The sequence below is a fragment of the Salvelinus alpinus genome, chromosome 20 (genome assembly GCF_045679555.1).
Source record: "Salvelinus alpinus chromosome 20, SLU_Salpinus.1, whole genome shotgun sequence".
Lineage (NCBI taxonomy): Eukaryota > Metazoa > Chordata > Actinopteri > Salmoniformes > Salmonidae > Salvelinus > Salvelinus alpinus.
This window is the reverse complement of record NC_092105.1, coordinates 39,231,211-39,246,437: the sequence shown is the minus strand read 5'-3', so window position 1 is coordinate 39,246,437 and position 15,227 is coordinate 39,231,211. Positions and strand designations below refer to the sequence as shown.

Below are 15,227 nucleotides of genomic sequence, written 5' to 3'. Positions count from 1 at the left end.
TGTCTCATGGATATCAATAAGGCTCTCCAGCACCTTCTGAAGTAATGAAAAGTTAATTGTGGGATTGTCTTCCTCCCCAGTAGACGCCCACACTGCGGGAGAATTGACTCCTTCCTCGACACAGGCTTCCCATTCAGGTTAGGGTGCATCCTTAGCATATTTCTCAGCTAGCGCCTCCTGTGCCTTTCCCCTAACAACACCATACTGTACATACTCGTTTATTGACAAGGAACTTTAAAGATTCACATAGAGACACTGTGTCCTCTGAAATCTCTCTGATATCTCCCCCATGTAGATGTAAAACCCACACAGACGCAGCGGGGAGTAAACCTCAGTAGTGTGATCGCTTCTCTAGCTTCTTCTGCCTCCCGTTAGGTGCAGCCAGAGAACCAGCAATGGAAGCACACAGTACCTCAACATTATTCTCCCCAAGGGTATAGAATTTCCCAGGTGCTTTAAAAAGCCTATGCCTTTGACGTCAGATTTATTCACTTAATTAAACACATAAATCTTGCACAATCCCCTACGCAAAAATAACCTTTTGGAATAGCATCATAAACACATATTCCTTTGAACTTGGTGATCATTTCTGTTTACTTTATAACTTGGAATCAGGCTATGGTCATTTGTCTGCCATTATGGGAGAGCAGTGTGCACTTCACATGATAAGAGCAACACAAATCAAAGGTGATGCGTCTCCTGTCAGAAAAGGCTGAACTGGCCAGCCATGCAGCCTGACATTTCACTGATTACTATATTATTATGCTAAGATGCTTTTTTAAATTACTGCAGTAGTTATCATTGCAGCCTTGAAGTGGGCATGTCTGTTGTAGCCTGCACCGGACTGGAGGATAATTTGTCATCCTTTTGGTGAGGTTTTTCATCCATAAACAACTCACATTGTTTCCAGCCCCTCCACTTCCAGCCCCTCCCCTGCCTCGCGGGGGAGAGAAGCTCCAAACCCCAATTAAGGAGGACTCCTACAACATGGCCTTCCCCATTTACAATCCCCATATTACTTCCGCCATATTTAATCTCCACATTTGTTTCCCTTTTTTGAAGAAGTTCCACAGAGAAAATAAACAAACAGTTTTCACTGTTTGAGCTTAGAACTAGTCAGATGAGGCATTGCGCAGACTTCGCAGGTCCGCCGGCGGTGTACGTCTGCAAAGGCGGAGCTGCGATTCTTTGGCAAGAGCCTTGACATCAGGAGCAGAGGGAAATGGGAATATTTGTGTGACAGAATACGAGCTGCACTCACTACGTAGAAGCATGCATGCAGCTCAAAGAACTCCTGCTTTCAAAGGGCTGTAAAACTGGACAGATTTGAATCTTTAAATCCATAAATGTCACACAAACTCATTTGTCAAATGTGCATTTAAGTTGGCCAATTCAGCCACGGGTCTTTTGATGAATCTGATAAATATGAAGAGATTTTTTATAGAGGAGATTCCATATACAGTATGAGGTGGGGAAGTGTTCATATGTTAATCAGTAAATCCAGACTGGACAGTGGATTTCTCCATGGAAACGAGTGGACTGTTGGGATGGACAACTGTGCACCAACTTTACCTGCTTTCTATGTCTGCACTGCATTTGGGGGACAGCAGTTCGAACGACTTGGTGAATTTCACCACCTGTGGGATGAAAAGAGAAAAAACATCACTGGTAGAACTGTTTCAAATGGAAATGTCCCTCCAGCATTTCCTCAGGTACTGGAGTCACAAACAATTTGTCAAGTACAAAGCACAATACATCAGAAAGATATTAATTCTGTATAGAAATCTAACCCTAGTCAGTGAGGAAAGATAGAGAGAGACAGAGGGAGAGAGAGCGAGAGAGAGAGAGAGAGAGAGAGAGAAGAGCATACCGGTGACTCAATGTCCTCCAGCAGTTGGACAGAGCAGCGCTCACACTTGAGCAAAGTCTGGGCGCGGTACATGATCTTCCTCACGATCTTCTCCAGGTCGGTCTGCTCCTCAAACAGGTCGTTGACCACCTCCAGGAGCGACTGTAGGTCAAATGTCACAGCACAGACACACAGACATTACTGCTGCTATTAGTCAATGCATGTCTGGTCAACTAGACACTGCACAACACATAAGATAACTTTTCAGACGCAACTAATAAATACTCAAAGCCATTTCAATGGAGATGTTTCACCTCACAGAGCTAGAATTATAATGGTTTCTAATACATAAGGGAACAGGATAATATCATATGCCACCGTTCCACAATAAAGTAGATCAGACACTATCTAAAGCACTACCAACTCAATAAGACACAGCAGAGAGCATAAACCAGTGAGTAACGGTGGAGGATCTCTGTATCTCTCTCCCCTCTTCGCGCTGGTCTCTGTTCTCATTATGTTCTCCCCCATCAGAGATCAATGTGGGACAAGCATTAGAGCGTCTCTAGACGCCTGCTGTGAGATTTACACCCTGGACCCTCTCAGCACACTGCTGGTCCCGCCCCTCCTCCAGCAGAGAGGTCCAGGCAGGGCTGTACATGGCTCCCTAATCCCCACTGCAGTGGCAGCAAGTGGGCTCATAAAGATCAATACCCGGCATCACTAGTGTCAGCAATGGGGAGGAGGTGGGCTGCTCTATGGGGATGTATAGACACCATACTTGGATACTAGTGCACTCTCCAACCAAAAACCCTGCCTTGGCTTGTCCCTGCCTGCTTCCCTTACCCGACTCCTGTCATACTCTTTTCTGGAGGCAGCGAAGAGCTGTGCGTTGGAGATGGCGATCCCACAAAAGGGCAGGTACATCTGCAGCACCTGTGGAGACATCACATCAGACAGACAGTCAATAGGTTGGACATACAGACGCTGAGCTCAACACAGGAAAAAAGGGTTTACTGTTCAAAGGATGCCCGGCCTGACACTCGGTGACCAGCCAATAGATTCAGAGGAACAGTTACTGTTCAATAGACCAAGGTCAGGGGGGAAAGGTTAGTTGAAGATAGGACAGTCAATGTGAGAGCAATAAGCCATATGGTTGGTGAGTTCAAAGTCTTCCAAGTCAGAATAATGATTGCCAGCTGCCTTGTTAGGCTATAGGCTATGGCCACACAGAGACGCATGAACACAAATGAAATTGTATATTTATTCAGCTATTGTCCGTATTGTCCGTCAAAAGTTCAACTCATCGATTTCGGATGAGCTTCAAATGTAAATAGGCGGACATATTGTGCATTTATGGACAGACAATCATATCTGTTGTCCATTATCCGTCAACATATGACTACCATTGAAAAACAATTGGCTTAATCTGTCATTTTCTGACCAAAAAAATATTGCCTTTAATAATATTGAGGCCAGTTTTACTCTATAGGGGAATGAAAATACGACATAGCTGTGTGCACGGTTATATTCTCATACCATGCCCGGGGGGGGGGAAAGCACACCTTTAAAATGGACCTAATAAAGAATGGCCTTTCATCAGTGTCATTTAATTGCCAAGACAAATAAATCAATCCAGTTTACATTTCCCCGTTTGACTGAATGGTTTGACCCTTTGCCTCAAGGTGATAACATGAATTGCATAACAGATTTCATGTTCCACTCCACCTTTTCTTTCTTTCTGTATCACAAAACATGGGTCCACCTGCTTACAGGGCAGGCTAGATGATGTATGACTCTTGATGGCTGGGGGTTCATTAGTGTGTTATGAAAATCTAATCAACGCTTCGCTGGCAGAAATCGAACGGCATTCCTTCTGTTGCTGCCAATCCAATATTCTCGACAATGCTCTGAGGCACATGCATGCACGCATAGCCAGGGACGGAGAAGGGGTGTGTGGTACTTTACAGTGTGCTGTGGAGATTGCCGTACTAATCAGACCTACGGTATCTGGGACAGAGTAAGGTCTATCTCACAGACCATGGGGTCTTACCTGAGAGACACTTACACCACTGCCCTTTGACAAAGGATCAAGAGCAATTAGAGTCCTTTGCTTCACGTTTAGTCAAATCACCTCTGTTTTTGGTTGCTGCTTATACCACGTCAACCAACAACGTCCAACGAATGCACTGAGGTGTCAGACCCTTAAGAACAATGGGGAGTTACTCAGCTGTTACCAGTGATACATCAGATACTGTTACACAGATCACCTCGTCCACCAGCTCTCTTGAGCCTGCGTCAAGGCTACACTGAAGAAAGCGGATGTTTCACTATCTGAAACTGTCTTTGCTATTTGGGATGCTTGGGACGTCCCTACCCTAAACCCTAACCTTAAACCCTACCCTTACCCATAATCCTTGCCTAACCCTAACTTTAACCATTTTAAATGTCAATTTCAATGAGGGGTGGGGACGTCCCAAGGAGCACGGACCATCCGTGGGCATATCAGAAGATCAGAGGGAGTAATCGTGGCACTTCTCACTAACGACAACTACAGACAGCCTACTGTAAAACAGACAACCCATTTCCAAGTTTGGGACTTTATTTGTGCCAGACGTACAACTATGTCCATGTATAATGCTGGCTATGGTTTATTCTACACATTTCCCTTTAGGACTAAGCAGCTTACCATCTCTATCACCTCACCTCACCTCTGTATCTCCCGCCGGTCACTACCTTACCACATACATTCACTATCATGCTTTCTAAGGTGACTCTACAACCTACACAGCATTCACTATACACACACGTACACATCATAATGCATGGAGCACGTTCACATTCAAAAAATAAGAGGAAAAACAGCAACCCTATATATAGCATATACACCTGTACATCCACTAAAGCTATTGAATTATTTAATAATGATCTTCCAGAGAGGCTGTCCAGCAACCATCAATTGAGCCAGCAAGATCACATTAATTACAGACAAGACTTCGAGGACCCAGCTATGGATCTGCCTGTATAAGTAACAGGAAGAGGAGAGGGACACACACGCTCAAGTAAAGCATAGGTTGCAGCAGGTCCATTATACTACAAGGCTGCATTACAAATAAGAGGCTTCAGCCCATAGAGGCCAGAGGGTTGACCAGTAAAGATGTGGTTTAATAATGAAACTGACTAAGGCCTTGGGGACCCACTACTAATGTAGGAGAAGCCAAGAGGACGTGACGGCGTTGCAGTATGCTACTGTGAACCTAAGCCTGGCTCTTAATTATTTCGTTAGCTACACAAGCTGTTTACAGTAGCTAGTTGAGCTAGCTAAGGACTGTATTCAATCTATTCAGAGATGTTATGCCATTGAGCCCATTGTTGCTGTGCCAAGAGTCTTGCCGTGTTGCGTCTATTCTCCCCCTGCGTACAGCAGTCGGTCTCCCGTTTCCCTCTGATGTCACTAGGGTTCTCTCTAACTTGCGTCAGCAGTGCATGTAGCACTTTCCAAATGCATTTAGCTGTGATTGCTCTTTATGGAGGTGGCATCAATTATTGATGTAAGAGGATTCCACACTGAGACAAATTCTCACCATGCAGCTGGCTCTTATTATTCAATTTGACCATGAATAATTCCAGACACTTCACAGATCAGGTGAAGATGAATTATCTAGTTTCCTGTGGGTCTTATGCGTGGCTCTGGAAGCTATCAGGGCGGGTTCACAACCCTTTATATGCCTTTATTGACTGTGGAGCTACGTTTTCACAGAACACTTTAACAGCACTGAGTGGCTCTAACTTCATGCAGACCACTACTGATTGGGTAAAACAAGCCTTCTAATGCCACCACATGATGTCGAACGGTGCTGATTAACTGAAGACAATGTAGGGAGATGAAACAACTGAAGCCATTCCTTTTCAATGGAAGTTAAGCGAAATGGGCGGGGGACCGTTGGACAATGCGACCATTGGCGAGGGAGTGTGAACAAAGCAGGACCTAAGTTGGGGAAAGCCAGAGATACTGTATATAATGACAAGATGGTCTAGTCTCCGGCCTAACAATGGGAGTTGTTGTCACAAAGGCTGTAAGGCAGCCGATCTGCTTAACGCTATATTCACATTTTGACAGGAGTGGACCCTCTCGCTTCAACTCTTCCTCTCTCAGCTTTCCCCAACTTAGTTAACATGCACTGGCAAGACAAATATGTTTGAATTCTGTTTAAAGTATGAAGATCTTTTATATTCACTAGTAACTAATTACTAATTCAGAAATACAAATCAAAATCTACCACTTACATGATTGTAAACAATTAAAGATTAACCAATGTTGTAGAGAGTACATAAAAAAAGAAAAAGGCATAAAAAAAAACACATTGCATTGAAACAACAGTAAGTGTTGCATCAGCGCAATAATGTCAAGTTAGGTTATGTGTGAAAAGACTTTGAACTACAATATATTGCTCCTGCGACATATTCTCCAGAAGTGCTTTGGCTATAAAGTGCTCTGGTTCTTTATGTAGCTTAATTCCAGTAGAGGATGGAGAGCCTTTAAATCGTGGTGACTATTATGGTGTCCTTGTGTTCTGCAGACTACAGTTCCATCTGCAAGCTGAGAAATGGTGCGGACTAGAAAAAAATGGAGGACAGGGGTTTGTGGACTCAAAACACAGCTTTATCAATGGTACGACATGTAGTGTGACTTGACATGATCAAATACACAGACATATTTTGTCACATTAATAACTGACAGTCATTGTAGTGTATGCCCTGTATCATCCATCTCTAGAACAATATTCAACACACTGTGTTACTACAGTATTACCACAAAAAATATTTCTCCCAAATTCACATTTGAGATGTTAATGAGACCTTCAACATTTGTAGAGTTTTTACAAACCTCATGCCAAACAGCTAACCTTGAAGATCACACTGCAGTGATCCCTGAATCAGGGAAAATCCCCCCATGGGTAACAGGGTGAATCAACAGCAGAGAAAGAGGGCATTTGATGAAAGGTTACAGGCCCAGTCCTCCATAATGATCATCACTTCAAGCCCAAATTGCCACTAATTACTCTGATTTGCTCCAAGGGTCTGGCCTTGTCGGGAGCGAGCTACACTACATAATTTCAACATCAGTTCAACATGAGTGCAGCCAATCAAAAGAGCCAAGCACCATTTCCTGCTCTGTGTCACTGAGGGCTGTCCAACGAAGCATTGTCGGTGGAGCTCATAAAGAATGATAGAGGCCTCTAGTGGGCAAAAGGCCATTTTAGCATGGGCAGCGCCATTAAGAGTTTCCACCATGCCTCCGACATTTTAAATTAGTCAAAGTAGACAACTGGGGGGGATTCCTATGGGTGGTAGCCTCACTGGCGATGCCCATGCTGTCACTGACATTATAATAGCAAAGATAGAAAGATGAGTCTTCTATCTATCTCTATGGTCAAGCTGCACCGCCCAGTCCTCTTGACAGCTGTCAGCCAGGGGAACGAGTCAGCACTGCGCGCCTCACATGATGCTAGCCCACGTTCAATCTCTCTCTAGCTCATACTGTTATCCCCCTTTGCTTCAAGATATCCACTATCATCCCTGTGCCCAAGAAAGGGAAAGTAACTGAACTGAATGACTACTGACCTGTAGCAATCATTTCCGTCATCATGAAATGCTTTGAGAGGCTAGTCAAAGACCACATCACCTCCTCCCAACGTACCATTGGGTGCACACTGCCAGGCCTCCAGGACACCTACAACACCAGGTGTCGCAGGAAGGCCAAGAAGATCATCAGGGACCTCCGCCATATCATGCTGAATAGCCACCACCATTGAGCAAGTTGAGGAGGATAAACTCCTAGGTATGACATTGGATGGTCAATTATCATGGGCAAGTCATATTGACAAAGTTTTTGTGAAGATGGGGAGGGGTATGTCTGTTAGAAAAAGATGTTCTGTGTTTTTGTCACAAAAACCAAATGTACTAGTTGTTCGGGCTCTGGTCTTGTCCCATCTTGATTACTGTCTGGCTTAGAACAGAGCAGCACACCTTGCATAATCAAATAACATTCAGCTCAGACACCCATACATACAGTACACGACATGCCACCAGGGGTCTCTTCACAGTCCCCAAGTTCAAAACAAATTCACGGCGACGCACAGTTTTATACAGAGCCATGATCTCATGGAACTCCCATCTCCAATTTTTCAATTTGTGTGTCTGTCCTTGTGTATCAGTGTTTCGTTACTTGTTGTGTTTTATGTTTTTTGTGGACCCCAGGAAGAGTAGCTACTGCTTCTGCAAAAGCTAATGGGGATACAGGTAAAGAAATAAACAAATGTCTCAGCATCATTCTAGTAGGCCATGTCTCAACGCCCAAACACTAGCAATATCCTGGTAAGACTGATGCCACTGTTACCAGACATTCTCAATCATTTCATTGGGATCTTTAATTTACATTTCCTTTAGCCAGGGCAGGGGACAGGAGAGGAGAAGGTGTATGGTGACCGTACAGGCATGCAGCCCAGCCCCCAGCAATGTACACCTGTCACGCCCTGACCGTAGAGAGCTTTTTATGTCTCTATTTTGGTTTGGTCAGGGTGTGATTTGGGTGGGCATTCTATGTTCCTTTTTCTATGTTTTGTATTTCTTTGTTTTGGCCGGGTATGGTTCTCAATCAGGGAAAGCTGACTATCGTTGTCTCTGATTGGGAACCATACTTAGGTAGCTTTTCCCCACCGATGCTTTGTGGGTAGTTATTTTCTGTTTAGTGTTTTTCTGCACCTGACAGGACTGTTTCGGTTTCGGGTTCTCACTTTGTTATTTTGTTCTAGTGTTCAGCGTAAATAAAAATCATGAACACTTACCACGCTGCGCTTTGGTCCGATCCTTCTTCATGCAACGATGACCATAATAAGGCTCCCACTCCAAAGTGATCAGCATTGAACCCATGGTAAACTATCAGCTGTATTGGTCAGCGATATAGGACTTTATTGTCTGATTTACTGTCTTATTATCACCTCACTTAATCTCAGTTATCATACAGGCCGGGACTCTCTTACAGCAATGTGTGAGGTATGATTATAGTTAATTGTACTTGAATACCAAATTGAAAATGTCTAATCATCGGCCATACAGATTGGTCTTTCCCTCCAGAAATAGAGAAAGAGACAATGCTGGTAACCTCAGTCCAGGATTGTATTTATTTACGTTTTTCAAATCTTAATTTTGGAACATTTCAGATGGGACCTTGGCTCCAATGAGAAATGGTGTTCCCTCATCCTTCTCTTACAAATGTACAGTGGTGAAATTGAGCGAAAGTGGATATTACAGTATTACAGTAACTCAATTGGACAGGGAATGTGGCAGAGCCATGCCAAAAACTTGAGAATGTGGGAATAGGCGTTGTTTGGCTGCCAATACCGTTTCAATTGTTGCAGCTCAGTCACCTGACAGGTGTATAAACAGGTATACAGACAACACACTTTTTGACAGACAGGGGAGCGCAATCTAGCAGTGTTCAATTAGCTAATTTTACACAATAAAATTTTAAATGATCTTTGAAACAGTAATATTATAGTATAGTATCATGCAAAACTAAATAATATCGCAAGGACCAGACACTGCACCATGGGGTCAAGTTATTTGCGTCTGAGAAAGTCTATTGGTGTATTTATCCAATAAAGATAATGAGAAAATACAATTATGCATAAATTATCCAAGCTACCCAAAGTACTCTAATCCTGTAGGGTATCAACCTAACACAATTTACAGAGCGTGGCATTTGAGAACAAAGACATATAATATGTTTAGCTATAGTAATATATTAAATGAGCGTGCAGTATGTTGGTGATAAGCACTTATTTACAACAACAGATGGGGGGAGTCTACACAAAATTAAACATTTGCAGCAAAAATGAAAAGTCTGTTTGAAAGGGTGCACTTCATACATTTAATTCTACAAGGTCTTTCAATTAAAGCATTACTGCATTGTAGCATGCAGCTTCTGCCGTCCTCAAATGCCAACATAGGATTTCATTACTAATTCAGTTGTAACCATCCCGTGCATTGGCGTGATGCTAATGCAATGTGAAACGTGCTGAAAACACAGTGAAGAGACTGTGTTAGTCCCTCTACCCATTATACACAGTGGGACAACTCTAAACCTTTAATAAGTGCATTCTACCTACCATAACATATCCGAAAGACAAAATCTACAAAAACAAATTGTGCTGGGTTTCATTTATATTTTCAAAGAGTCCTCTGCGTTTAGCTTTATGCAGTTGTTGTTTTTCTGGAGCTAGCAAGGCTAAGAGATGCACTGATGAAGGAAGACAACGTGCCTTGGAAATCTACCCTGCACAACTGTGAGCCACGTCACAGGGCTGCCTGCCTCTGCCTGGCCGTGGAAGGGTTTGAAGTGCGTAAGTACAGAGCGCCAGTGCAGACTCGTTATGCCTCTAGCTGAGACTGGCTAGAGAGCTAAATGAATAACTGTGCCAAATAACAGCTCATTAGAAATCAGCAGATCCCATCAGGAAGATCAATGTGAGACGCCAGCCCCTTCCTACCTCACTGGATCTACCTTATTATTTTGTTCCTTCACGCAGAGACGATTGTGTCTTTGTCTTGGGTGCAAATGTCAACTCAGCTCATCTGCTTACAGCGTGAGTCAATTCAGACTGTAAAACATGTCAGTAAAACTCACTAACCCTTGTGTGTATCCACTAACAGCTTACTACTTACTGTACAACCCCAGTGTTTAGTCACTTTGGCTAATACATACCTATTAATGTGGTGGCATGGAGTCAAAGGTTCTTGTAATTCCATTGTAAATGTCATCTAGTACTAGAAGATGGTGTAGTTGCAAACGCCTCTGTGAATGTTTCAATTCTACACTGAATGTAATTGGTATTTGGATTACTTCACTGTGACAGAGTCAATAAATACTACAAACTGGGTGTCTTCTATTTATAAACAACTTCCATAAATGTGTCTTACGGCGGTCCAAGATAATGAAAGACAGTTTTTCTACCTTTGAGTAGAAGCATGGCAGGTTAAGCCCCCGTTCCTGGGGGTTTATTGTTAGAAAGATAAATGATGGGGAAAGCCAATTAGTTTTGCTCACACACATTAATGCTTAGGTAATTATAAAGTACATGACCAATCAGTCTCCACTGCTTTACAACGTGGACAGACAGCCATAAGGAAGACACCACTGCCCCTGCACCTTTGCAAGCCTTGCAAACCCCACAGCTATAGACCGTATCACTGAAAAAAAATTGCCACTTGTGCTCTAATGCAGGACAATGATAATGTTACCTAACCGATGTGAACATCTGTTTGGACTACAAAACTCTTATCTTTGCCTGAAATGCACAGGTCAGTATTTTGTAAATGTATAATAATGGTATATCTTCCCCCTGGCCTTATCTATCATTTAGTCGTTACCAACGGAATGAGAGCAGCTTAATTAAGAATGGCTTAGATGGATTTCATGTATTTTTTTCTATCCATTTCATGTGATTCACAGACGAGAAATCGTCAATGGTCTCTATAAGTGGTCTTAATAATACGGTCCACATATCACTCTGTATTCTGCCTCAGTGACTTCATTGTTTCTGGGATCCTATAAAAAAGGATGTGGGCTGTTCCAGAGACGATGGAGGCATGCCTTTTTACACATGAGATAAAACAGAAGTCTATATCTGACATGTCAGGACCATTACATGTGTGGGCTCTCTCAGAACAAGGGGACAATTGAAGGCTGGAAGGTGCGACAGATGAAAGGGGAGAAACAGAGACCTACACTGAGAAATTCAGCACAAGCAATTGGCATTCGTCTAACACTCCTGTTAAAGTAGTTCAAAACTGAATATTTTGAGTTGTTCGATGGTAATGAAATAGTTGAGTGTTGTTACTAGTGTAATAACAGTGTTACTACAGAGGGATAACATGTTATAAAGTATTACCTATCAAACAATCAAACTGCAAAAAATGTATTGCCTTGAAATGGAAATCTGAAGTAATTGTATCCCACTGGAGAAAATGACTTACTGGTTGAGGAAGTCAGAGACATTTTACAGAATTTGGCAACTCTTTATTGATTTTATGGAGAATCTCCCCTAACATCACATTGATTCCATCTAATCCACAGGTAATTTTGTACACTCAATGTACAATATGTAGCCTACTTCAGGTGACCATATGATCTAATAAAGCAATAAGGCCCAAGGGGGTGTGGTATATGGCCAATATACCACGGCTAAGGGCTGTTCTTCAACACAACGCAACGCGGAGTGCCTGGATACAGAACTTAGCTGTGGTATATTGGCCATATACCACAAACCCCTGAGGTACCTAATTGCTATTATAAACTGGTTACCAATGTAAAAACAGAACAGTAAAAATAATTTTTTTGTCATATTTATTTATTATTTAACCTTTATTTAACTAGGCAAGTCAGTTAAGAACAAATTCTTATTTACAATGAAGTTCTACCCTGGCCAAACCCAGACGACACTGGGCCAATTGTGCGCCGCCCTATGGGACTCTCACGGCCGGATGTGATACAGCCTGGATTCAAACCAGGGACTGTAGTGACGCCTCTTGCACTGAGATGCAGTGCCTTAGACCGCTGCGCCACTCGGGAGCCCATATCCCTGGTATACAGTTTGATATACAACGGCTTTCAACCAATCAGCATTCAGAGCTTGAACCACCCAGTTTATAATGTTTCTTAATCATTTTTTATTTTATTTACTTTTTGTCTGTTAGTTGTCTTGTAAGGAGGCTATTGTCACTTTGTTATATTGTTGTCTAATGTCTTTTCATTTCGGTTTTGAATGTTGTTCTTGATTGGAAAATTAAAGAAAAAAATAACAGTCAAATTGCAGTTACCTTCTCATCGTCTTCAGTGAAGAGAGCCCCTCCTGGACTCTTGTTGATGGCCTGGGCTACTCCAATAATCTCCCCATCACTGTTGTGAATGGGCATACAGAGGAGGGACTTGGTCTTGTATCCTGACAGCTTGTCAATCTCATCACTGAAACGACGGTCCTACAATCCATGGAAGATGGAAGGACATAAGCGCACATAACAAGTATTAGTAAATTAATGTTTTAAGGCAGATATAAAGTGTATAACTCAACATCATCACTTCCTGTGAGATCCCATGATCAGGCACTAACTCATTGTGGAGTGTTGACATTGTGTTGCATGTAAAAATATTGTGGGAAAAACTGATCTTCAACCGTGAATGGATATGTCAACCTAAGCACCCTGCCTGACTATACCTTTAATATGTGTTTTGTGTTTGATTTGCAAATCTTCAAGTGCGAATGAAAGCAATATAGTTTGGCTTGGCACTACCACACTAACTTCAGGAATATATTTGCATGAGTTGTGCATTCAATGTCTGCAGACTGGATTGTAAATCAATTGATCAAGACTACTTCAAATAAAATCAGCGTTAGGTCCTGGGGCCACCGGGGAGTCAGCTTGGCAATAGTCCACATCATCCCTGGTGGCTGGTGCAACATCACATTACCACTGAAGTATAAACACGCACTTCTCAATTTAATTTCATTACAGTAGGCTTTCTTTACTTCATGTGGTGAGATCAATTTTCTGTTGATTAATCAAGAGTCATCGGCCATCATAGGCTTGTGTGTATGGTGATAGATGAGGTACGGATGCAAATTAATCAATTATCATTCTGATGCAAATGCAAAGCTGTGTGTTGATGTGCCACATGATCTCATCTGTTGCACACAGACAAACAAACACAAAGGTGGGAGTGCGCTCTCTCTCTCTCTCTCTCTCTCTCTCTCTCTCTCTCTCTCTCTCTCTCTCTCTCTCTCTCTCTCTCTCTCTCTCTCTCTCTCTCTCTCTCTCTCTCTCTCTCTCTCTCTCTCTCTCACACACACAGGCATACACACACACAACCACACACACACACCTGATAGGCATCTGGGATATTGACTGTCTCTCCATGCTCAGCAACATATCCAATGATTCCCTTTCCCCAAGGAACCTGCACTTCATCCGAGTTGCTCATGGAGGGTAAAACTGTGATACCTGCATGAACATCAAAGAATTTGGATACCAATGTCTTCTTATTTGCTGAGCCTTCCACTAAGAATAAGGAACAGCGGTCTGCATCGACCATTATACACACAAACACCAGGATTTTGTAGCTGAGGCTAGTTAAATCCAAGTCGTTAGATATGTCTTTTACCAATTCCAGGAAAAACTCTCTTTCGTTGTGTTCTTTAAGGTAATATTTGAAATCGACAGCTGTGGATGGATACTGAGGTATGTTCACTCGCGACTCCAGGAGCGCGCTCAGGATGTGGGCAGTGGTTGGAGGCAACGAGCTGGCTTTTCTCAGCAGAGCTCTCCTCCTCATACTTGTCAGTGGCTCCTGAGCCCTGTAGTTGACTTGCTCATCGTATGTCCTGTTGCAATTCATAGCTTTGGACCTGGCGAAAGTTTTCCGCAGTTCCTTCTGCGATGCTCGTCTATGCGGGCCCCCATCACCTTTGCAGCTCGCCCAACTGTCTTTACAGGCGCTGACGCTTGTTTTCTCCGACTCGGCGACTGCAGTTGTACTTACTGAAGTTTTGCTTGCCTGGTGATTCTTGAGCCATTTCTCCACCATACTATGTTTCCCTTTTCTGTTTAGATAGTCCTCAAACAACTCAGGATGCGTATCCAGAAAACTTTCCACGTCAGAGAATACCATATTGGACACTGCCATGTCGGTTGTGTTGATGGTCCTGGCTGAACCAAATCCATAAAATTGCACAATAAATGTTCATTTATAATATTTTACAGAGTATCAAAAATAAAGAAACATAGACGCTTCTGTAATACGACTTCCCTTAATCCATTCATAACGAAACTATCTTTGAGGTCTAGGCTACATATCTTGTTGCCTTCTGTACAAAATATGATGGAGAAATTATGAGGAATATACCACCTCACCTCCAATAACATATTAACTCTCAATTGCAATTAATAAAAGCCACCTCTCATGGATGAAAGACAGGATGCAAAAAGACTCACGGACTTCGACTGTTCTTTATTCAGAGAGCAACTGCTGCCGCGCACTGGCCGTGCATCACCGGAGTGGAGAGTGCGCAAATGACGTTGGCTATTGCCGCGTTCAAAACAACTGGGAACTCGGAAATCTCCGACTTCCGTGGAATCAAGATAACTGGCAACGAGCTCCGATTGAGAAAAATCGTTTTGAACATTCATTCAATTCGGAAACTCGGGCATCTTTCTAGAGCACGGACTTTCCGACCTGAAGATCGCTAACGTCATGATTTTACCTCGTTTTTTCCGGAGTTCCCAGTTGTCTTGAAAGGACAATATGGAGCTGCTACCAAAG

At 42.8% G+C, this 15,227-nt stretch overlaps 1 protein-coding gene across 1 annotated transcript in view; it reads right to left on the bottom strand.

The window, feature by feature from the left end:
- Positions 1 to 14,948, bottom strand: part of pde11a (phosphodiesterase 11a) — a 60,318-nt gene extending 45,370 nt beyond the window's left edge. The window contains exons 1-5 of the mRNA XM_071355688.1: positions 13,791 to 14,948; positions 12,731 to 12,889; positions 2,696 to 2,785; positions 1,871 to 2,011; positions 1,573 to 1,637 (exon numbers count right to left, since the gene is read on the bottom strand). Of these exons, the coding sequence (XP_071211789.1) occupies positions 1,573 to 1,637; positions 1,871 to 2,011; positions 2,696 to 2,785; positions 12,731 to 12,889; positions 13,791 to 14,591 (1,256 nt within the window). The 5' untranslated portion in view covers positions 14,592 to 14,948. The remainder of the gene's footprint in view (positions 1 to 1,572; positions 1,638 to 1,870; positions 2,012 to 2,695; positions 2,786 to 12,730; positions 12,890 to 13,790) is intronic.
- Between the last annotated feature and the right edge of the window lie 279 nt (positions 14,949 to 15,227).